The sequence below is a fragment of the Theobroma umbraticum genome, unplaced genomic scaffold (assembly GCF_002168275.2).
Source record: "Theobroma umbraticum cultivar Fairchild unplaced genomic scaffold, ASM216827v3 scaffold_44.0, whole genome shotgun sequence".
In the NCBI taxonomy this organism is placed as follows: Eukaryota; Viridiplantae; Streptophyta; class Magnoliopsida; order Malvales; family Malvaceae; genus Theobroma; species Theobroma umbraticum.
This window is the reverse complement of record NW_018397255.1, coordinates 4,951,318-4,961,146: the sequence shown is the minus strand read 5'-3', so window position 1 is coordinate 4,961,146 and position 9,829 is coordinate 4,951,318. Positions and strand designations below refer to the sequence as shown.

Below are 9,829 nucleotides of genomic sequence, written 5' to 3'. Positions count from 1 at the left end.
ACTTGTGACTTGTCCCATGGCCAGTTTCTATTATTCTGTAGGCACTTTTGGATACATAATTATTAGCATAATTTTCATTGCTGTTATTAGTATTGTTTTTATTACAAAATTAAATAATTACTGCTACCATTCTCACCATTGTTTTTCCATCTGAGCAAAGAAAAAGGGGTCTGAGTTACTTTGCAAACTTTTTCAGATTCTATTTCTGCCAGCCAGTAAACGTTCATTGCCTTTTTCTTTGATTGGAATTTCGTCCACATCCCCCAAGGCCCAGCCCCACCTTCCTCCAAACAAATCCGAAAGTGAGTTACTTTTGAAGTACAAAAGAAAGACCATATCCTCAAAACCATTTCCTACATCGGGTTTGATATTTCATTTCGCCTGCAGGAAATCCTGCATCATGGAAGTGATGGCTCTGAATTTCAGTTTCACAAAGTCGAGACGAAATCGAAAAGCAAGTCCCCAAAGATCTTTTGGAGGCTTCATGCCCGAATTTGGAACATGGACCAAAAGTTTCAGAGGCCCAAAGTAATTATGTCTCTAGACTCTAATGAATGAAATAAGAGCAAACTGCAAAAGCGCATCCGCAATGGTGGTTGTGCCTTCACAGTTTGCCATCGCGAGGAAAACAAGCTAATAGAGGAAGACAAGAACCCTGTGCCATCACGTGCGTACTCGAAGTCAGGGTAACAAAACTGCAGCATATCAGAAAAGGGCCCTGGAGTACATTTCCCTCGTACAATGGACTCAAGTAAATCTAAAACTTACTAATATTTAAGGCATAAGCAGTATGTTACATGAAAATAAAGTTATCAAGATGGCATTCTCTCCTAGTGCTTACTTGTGACTCCACATTCCATTGTTGTTGCCCCTTGCTTCATCGCATCTCCTCATGTGATTGAAATTATTGCAGGATCCTACCTACTCACTTTCATCATCACTTTCCTGCAAACTCAAATGGTTCATATTCCTTTCAAGAGGAGGAAGCCCATCTTCAGAATCATTGGAAGAACGCTCATCTTCACTGACGTCTGCTCATATGGCATCAGAAGTCAAAAGTATCATCAGGTCACTCTTAAAAGGAACAAATAGATTCATTGCCATCATTGCTGTGTAGATTAAATAGTAACTTAGATTGTATTCTGGACTTATAAGGCTGTTATTACCACTTGTGAAAATCATCAATGTGTTGATTGTCTTCTTGTTTTAATAAAATTGAAAGTAATTAAATCCATATCAGGTATCAGGCCACAGAAGAACAAAAAAGTTCCAGGTCAGGTAACAATGAAGATGCTTTCAAACTAAACAGAACAGCAGATAAGACTTTCTGAAGAATAAAAAGCAAATTAGAGATGGCAAGATTGTGTGTGTGTCAGTTTGAGCGAGGTGGGGATAAAAAGGATATGCAGCTTTCATTTGAAACAGCAGCAAGAAAGTACTGGTATTTCAGCTGGTGTAAGCCAAAGATCAGAATTGACATCATTTCTGCCAAAAAATTGGCATAGCATGGGCTGATGACAAAATGAGAACTTGACACCTCTGGTGGTCTCAAAATGTGAGAAGGTCTAGAAATGCCCTAAAATATGAATAAATGCAGAATGTATGTGCCAAAAGGTGGAGTTGAAGACCAAAGCAGACATAGGTGGAAACTATCAAAAAAGACCTTGCTTTTACTCAACTTGCTCAATTTATGTTCCTAAGCATAGCACATTGGCATAATATGACCCACTGTAACCAGCCGCATATGGTAGGAAAGAGCGTTAGATTGTTGTTGTCATAATCATCATCCTATACTCCTATTCTCAGTTTCACAAAAATTTGCAGATGTTGCTCAAAGGTTATATGGAAATTTTCATTTTTTTTTTGGCTTGACAACTGCAAAAGTAAATTTACCTTCTGCATCTGGCAGAACCTTTGGAACCTGACTTTGTTGGGAAAGCCAAGAATTTTGGACTGAAATGATATCACCACTATTTTCACATTCAGAATATGCCTTCAAAAGTTCCCTGCACCAATCAAATATGACAACAATTTGAAAACATATGTCAAGAAGAAGGTCATAATTCTATTGTAAACAATGTTGCTGGAAATCGATATGTGTTATATTCTTTGCAGTAAGTACATGATATGGATGCTTTCTAGAATAATTTTCTAAGTAACCGCAGTTATTGTTCGGTAACTTCTTGACTTAAAAGGATGTAGTTGGGCCTTATTTTCTGATAATTCTTCAAAGCTCTGAAATACATTCCAAGCTCACATAAATTTGTAGCCTTGCCCACTAGCTAACCAGAGATCAAAATAAAACCACATTCCCATGAACTTGAGACCCAAGCAGTGGATACCAGACACAATAGATGGAAATCGAAAGCATGAAAAACCTTCTCTCTTAACTCCATGAGAAAAAAAAATGAAAACAATTGATCACATGCACTATTGTATGCTTGTGTTTCAGGGGGACTTCGACATGACCACGTAGCGTTAATAAATAGAGGCCATAGATTCATGCAATTTTGGGCATAATAGATTAAAACAAATTATTACATAAATAAACAAAGTAAGCCAAAATCATGGCTAGGTTGTAGCTTGTTTTCTATTACGCCTACGGAGATTGTGATTAAATGGATTCATAGAGTAGTTGAGGGAGGACAATTGCTTAAGTTTTAAGTTACTTTCTTTAGTGAGAAATAGAGCAGAGGACTTTGTCTATTTTGGCTCCATTCAGTTGGATGGGCATTGAATCAGGCTTTTGAGAGATCTCATATAGACATCAGTCAACTCTGATACGGAGAAATGAGAATTTAAAATTGAATTCCAGAGCAGCAATTCCCCTTGCAATACCTTTGGAAAGCAAACATATAAGTGACCGCTAATTCATCTTCAAGTTTAGACTTGTAATATCTTTTCAGCAGAATTCGAGTTTCAATTGATGTTTTCCATCTTGTACATGGATCATGCATTTTGAGAAATTTAAAACTTTTTGGGCCAAAAAATTAATAATAAAGTACCTGTTGAGGGACAGGAAGGCATGACCCCATTTGAATTTGCCTAACAACAAATTTGCAGTTTCCTCTTCCCCACTGTTAAAAACAAAAGAAAGGAACACAAATTCAGAAAATTTTATTGATGAACATATCTGACACTCAGTGACATATTAGCTTCCCAAAATGCATCTCGGAAAGACCAAAGTATGTTGGACCAATCTTACTCAAGTTTGGCAACAATGCCAAAACTATATGTATAGGATGTGTCCTTAATTTTATAAAATGCCAAAATTTGACGATGATGCCAAAGCTCCTTTGACATTCTGTACTTAGAAAGCAGCATGACTGCTACAAACCAAATTGCCACAATATCTAACAGATGTCCCCCCTCCCGTCCATGGAACATCTATGGCACATGCACAATTACATTTAGGTCATAGAATAAGCTCCAAATGTTGATTATATAAAATAGGATTCATACTCATTACAGCTAGCATATTATTCTATGGCACATCCTTCCCAACAGATTCAAATTACAATATTCACCATTCTAAAACAGAACCAGAGCTCATAGCTGTTAAAGCATGCACATGTAAAAAAACTAAAATGGTTAAAAACATGTTCTCAGGTTGACAAGACAAGTACTAGACGGTGGAAACTGCCGAATATGGTGGTTAAAAAGAAGAACTACCATATCAGTAAAGCTGCAGATAAAGCTTCTACACATGATAGCTGACATGGTCGACCATAATTTACTGGGTTTGCAGCCACTAGCCACGGCACTGCAATTCCATGACACTCATCAAATTCATAAAACAGGACAGCTGAAAACAATGGAACACCAATAAAATATGAAGCATTTTCATTTAGTTTAATGTATGAAGGCCACTAAAGTAAATAGTAAAAATTTGCACTAATAAGTACAGGAAAAACCATTATTAATTCAAGGTGTCATTTAAATTTTGTCATCAAAAGTTATGCAAGTGAAAAGTAATTGATTTCATATACAAATAATACTGTAATAAGACATCAAATACATAATAAACACTTTATAAAGTAAAAGCAACTCATCCGTGTCAAAAATAATAAAAATCAAATTGCAACATAAAACATATATCTCACTTTGCTGAAAAATGCTACTACTACAAAGCTCTGATATTATCGATATCAAAACATCATCAAACACCTCATGGACTGCAATTCCACAACAGTGCAAGAACAGTGACATCAACTTGCATTTATGTCATACAACCAAGGCAATCTATTTGATTCATACAATTCAATGAAAAAAATTCAATCAAGAAAGAACTCCTGGCTTGTTGGCGTGACATGATAAGAATAGATCAATGGGGACTTCTTGGTGATGAAATCATTGACAAGGCTTTCACTATTACTCAATGAGATTTAAGGAAAGGTTTGCACCATGTTAACTGTTAAGACACAAATGTGATAAATTCAGCCCCTGAAGACATCATATAGATCTCCAACCCTTGTGGATAACAATTGCGTGTACTAGCAGTAATCTACAGGATATCAGTATATGAGGTAAAAACAAGTACTCATAGATTGTTAAGCAAGGAAAAAATGCCAAAATCTGTATGTTAGACAAGATGCAGCATGAGTCACATAGCAACCAATTGAAAAGTTTATATTCATACACAAGCGAGGAGCACCACACCGCAGCTTCACGAAGGGTACATCACTCAGGCGTGCCCATGAGCAATCCACAACAGCTAATCCTTTCCTCTTCATTAAGTCGTAATCTTCTTTTGAGACACATTGACTACCAACAGGACTGCCGACAGAGGTTAAAGCAGATAATAAGAAATATGGAAATTAAAGCAAAGCATGCAAAGGCAGAAGACAGAAGCTTGCAAAAATTGTTTGGTAAAAGTAATAGAAGAGGTTCTGGCAGCTTGCTTTCCAACATTAATCAGGTGCATTCTTAGACGCATGCACTACTCTCATGTTAGCCATGACGAAGATATTAGTACAGAAGAACAACAGGTTCTCTAGCAGTCAGCCCCATAAAAATTATGAGGTTTTCTACAAGCTCAACTCCTTACTGATCATGCATTTTCACCACAAAATAAAGCCAAACAGATGCCCCTACCATCAACAACATATGTTCTTTGGCTCAAATATGTCCATGAGAAGCTGATAAGGATCAGTCAATAACCTAGCAGGGGATCATGGACAACAGCATACATTGATGAGAACCATGTAAAAGATGAGTATCAATCCAGTAGAAAGAAAAGAATATGTGCTCTCATCCATTATATACCAGATCGCCAAGTTGGTCATGGTGTATAGAGAAGATATAGACCTCCAAATTGCACACTATTAGGTGATATTGTTTGAGGTGATGAGATACACCATAAACTTAGTAAAAGCAAATTTGAAAAGTTGTTGTAAGTACCTTAAAACAATGCCCCCAAAACCACTATTCACACGCAAGTCCTGCATGAAATCATTCAAACTCCAGATTAGTGAAAAGTGAAGACGTCCTTGTAGTCAAACATGAATGAATTAATTAATTGATCTTACTTAGTAATTGTTACTATTCTCTAAATTGATCATCAGCAAATCATTGAGATTACTTATTAGCGCCAGCCATGCCACTAGATTCTAAAATGAACAAATAGCCAGACCACAGTTTGAGAATATTTGAACCAATTTCCAAGTCCCCAAAAGTGAAAGTTGAAATTTCATTTTCCTAAAGCATCAGTTAACAGTAACTTATAAGGGCAGCAACTTTCTGGATCAGCTATAAGAAGGCTGATGCCTTAGCTAAACAGTAATATTAATCTCTGGACCAAGAATCAGTTTGTTTCCGCTATTCTATGTTGATTTTCCTTTTTTCACTTCCTAAAAGCCCTCAGCAATTTTCTAGGAAATGTCCTCTTCTTCCTTTTTGTAGAGCAAGTTTGCAAATCTTATTGCTCAAAATAGATTTTATAAAAATGCCATCAAACACCCATTGGCCGACTAATTGATCACCCAATTTCACACTAATAATCTCTTAACTTATCCCACTCTTGCTTACTCCGACGTTAGTTATGATACAACTTTATCTCGAATCCAACACTGTGACAAATTTCTTATGCAAAACAACTACAAAACCATTCTTGCATGACAATGTCTACAGAGGGAAAATCACGTTTTACATGAAATAAATAAGACAAACCCAAACATGCATAACCAAATTAAATTTGAAGGGAATTATTTATAGCAGATACTTTCTTTCAACATCCCGAATCTCGCAAGTTTACGCCCAGTGCACCTTTTTGCATCACACTGTCCAAAATCCTGAGTCAACAACATTAAATCAGTTACAGTAATTGATACAAACAACCATTAAAAAGGAGAAGAAAACTAAAGGAAAGGAAAAGCCAACACCATCAATTTATCCATGATAATAAGAAAAACCCTAGACTGGTTAAAAATTAAAACTGATACTCATCAAGACAATAACTAGACATTGCTTAGCAATTAGCATTTTGATTGCCACCAATTCCAGCAGCAGAGTCAGAGTCGCATCAGAAGCATATGATATGCAACATGATAAAAGTATAGGACATGCATGAATTTAGAATAATTTTTAAATCATTTACCCACTATAAACCACTTTTTAAGGGGACAAAAGTCATCCAGCATTTGATTAATAAGAAATTTCCTAGCACAAATTCTAACAACACCTAAATATTTCAATAACAGCTGCTTTGGTGTAATATTAAAGTAAAGCATACAAATGTGCCTTCTAGATGTGAGACAAAAAAAAAAAGAGCAAAAACAAACATATTAAGAAAAAAGGAAGTAGGTAGTAGAAGAAAACTACATACCCACATGGCAAGTTGAATTTTAGGAACATTTGGGTCCTCTTCAGGAGCTGCAATCAAAACGAAAAAGAAAAAAGAATTACCACTGCGGCAAAATACCAAACACCTATATACCCAAACGGAAATTGAAGGAAGAAACAAAAGTACAGAACTAATTAAAATGTGGTTACAGAATTAGTACGCTGATCAGGTGGGAGAGAATCATCTTCCCTGGAATATTACAGCAAAATTAAAAAAAAAAAAAGAGTGAGTGAGAGAGAGAGAGAGACTTAGTAGTAGGGATTTGAAAGTTGAAATGGTTTAAACGTGAAACGGAAAATTAAGGGAGTCTTAAAAAATTACATTTGGAATTGATGGGTTCGGCTTGACTGACCCCGATGAGAGTGATGCGTTTTAAACCGCCGGGGCTTGTTGTGACCCATTTTTTGTATGTATTTCAGCACTGGATCGATTGAATATAGGCCAGAAAGCTTAACGATTGTCCCGCGCTTTGAGATTTTTGGCTCGGTTTGGCGGGTCGGTTGAAGGCGGCCGCTTTGTAGTTCTCTAGGTTGATGCCGGCAAAGAAAAAAAAAAAAGAAAAGGAGCAAATAATTAGAAATCGAAAGAATGCGATTTGAAAAAAAAAAAAAAAGGTAGATCTTTAAAATATAATTTGCACAACTTTTTAAATTAATTTTCATTTTTTTAGTTTTTGGATTACTATCCAAACGTTTTTGTGTATATTATAATAAAAAGTTCCTAAAATTAATTGAAAAATTAAAAAAATGTAAAAATAGTTTTTATCTTCTATTTTACCATTTAACTTCACAACTTTTATTTTTTTTTGACCAAAAGTATAATTTTAACTCATGAATTAAGATAAATTTATAAATCATTCTTATAAAAATTCTCGCTTTTCATTTGATTTTCATCACACTTATAAGTTCTAATTTTGTTCTTATTTTATATTATATCATATTGTGAGTTTTGTTTAATTTTATGTTAAATTTCGAGATTAATGTTAAATTTGTCATTATATTATAGGCTAACATTTAATTTTGTCATTTGACACTTTCAATTTTATTACTTGTGGATATAAAATAATAGAATCGATCAAACTTTACCACCTGCCATTAATCAAGTATTTTGTGAAATATTTTAATTTTGTTATTTTTCATTCAAAAATTAATAAAAACAAAATTCAATAAAAGTGATAAACAAATTTCACCTTTACCATAGATAGTTATTTGATGGTGCAAAAATGGTCTCATTAAGAAAGTAATTTATTGTATCATCCAACAATTTGAATTACTTATATCATTTTTTAAAAGGTTTTGATTAGTAAGAGAGGGAAAATAAAATGCAATGTCACTAGTGAAAAGATTAAATTGTAACTAAATAAATAAAATATTATTATAAATTTTCATTAAGGACAAATTGTAAAACTAAAAAAAAATTATTTTTTTGAAAGTTGTATTTTGTTGATTATTTCCTTATATATTAAATTCTTTTAATGTTATATTAAGTAAATTTTAATGCTATTATTATTATCCTCCTTAGTTATCCAAAGAATAATATTTATTTAATTTTTAGAATAAATTTCTAATTTTATTGAATAAATTTATTTAATAAAAAAATGTCAAAATTTATTTTGAATTACATAATTTTCAGAATCTTAATTTTACATTATGGTTAAATGTAATAAATTTTACATTAATCTAATACATACTTTGCACGCGACACAAAATTTATGCATTATTACTAATGCTAATTTTCATTAATACATAATTAATTAATTTTAATTATTATTTCAACATGTAACTCTTTGTTTAGTATGTAATTATTATTTCCAAACAGATAAAAAAATGTAACTTTATGTACACTATGATTATTATTTTAAAAATAATTAAAGAATATGTGTTGCTATAAAATACTAATTATATGAAAATGATAAATAAGTTTTTTTTCTTTTTTTACATTTTTATATATTTGTTTTTTTATATTTTTCACATGCTGAACAAAATTTAAAGCTATATAAAATATTTCAGGAATTTTAACTAATAATAGATATGTTAATAAAAGTACTCAAAATATGCTACCACTTAAGACAATATTGTTAATAGAAAAAAATTTTCAATAAAAAGTTGTTTTAGACACTTAATGTTGTATTTTAGTAAGTAACAACTATTGGTCAGGGTCTTAATTAAAGGCACTGCTTAGATTAGGGTACTTTAGAAAGACTTTTTAGCAGGATTAAATTAAATTATTTCAAAGATAAAATTGACACTTGAGATTTAAGAAAACCGCAATGACAAAATTTTATAAATCCGGGTACTTAATTGCATTAATATAATTTTGTTATTTTTTCATTTGAGGGATTATATTTAAGTTTTGAAAAATTAAAATGTGGGTTAAAAATCAATATTTGAATTAAATTCAATGTTATAAACTATGCATATTTTTCATTTTTTAAAAAATTTCAGGAAGATAATTTGACATGTAAAATGAGCAGTATATTAGCAACTATTTAATGAAAACCATAGAACATCTTATTATTCACAACATGCATACATATTTGGGTAAAATACTCTAATATTTAATTTTTGATCATAATTTTACAGGAATTCATTAATTTTCAAAATAAATAATTCACAAACAAATTATAAATATCATTAATAAAAAATATAAAAATAAAATATCTTTTTTTATTAATTTAAAAATTATTATTATATATATTTTTAAAAACAATTTGAGAGTATGATTACTACTTCCAACTCCCTTCATTTTTTTAAAAAAATTAATAAAAAGTAAAATTATCATTTTAATATTATCATATTATCAAATTAATAAAAACATCAATAATTGACTAATAACTAAACTTATATATTTAATAAAAGATTTTTTTTTAAATGGAATATACATTTCAAAAACTAATAAAGTTGTCTAAAATTTCGATTAAAATTAAAAGGGATGAGTATTTTACCCTACATGTTTTTGTTTTTTTTCTTTTTCTTATTCTTCATCCTT

At 32.0% G+C, this 9,829-nt stretch overlaps 1 protein-coding gene across 2 annotated transcripts; it reads right to left on the bottom strand.

Moving 5' to 3' along the window:
* Positions 1-681: 681 nt before the first annotated feature.
* On the bottom strand, positions 682-7,453 carry LOC110409382 (RNase L inhibitor protein-like protein). Of its 2 annotated transcripts, none has more exons than XM_021418704.2 (10): positions 7,163-7,453; positions 7,002-7,030; positions 6,824-6,870; positions 6,225-6,290; positions 5,401-5,441; positions 4,640-4,776; positions 3,673-3,763; positions 3,006-3,077; positions 1,894-2,006; positions 682-1,031 (listed from the first exon to the last, which is right to left on the bottom strand). In XM_021418704.2, exons 1-10 carry the CDS (start codon positions 7,240-7,242, stop codon positions 922-924), a joined length of 786 nt encoding a protein of 261 aa, XP_021274379.1. In that variant the 5' UTR covers positions 7,243-7,453; the 3' UTR covers positions 682-921. The 2 variants fall into 2 exon arrangements, with proteins under 2 accessions (XP_021274379.1, XP_021274380.1); XM_021418705.2 differs by having other exon boundaries at positions 6,991-7,030; positions 7,163-7,194.
* Between the last annotated feature and the right edge of the window lie 2,376 nt (positions 7,454-9,829).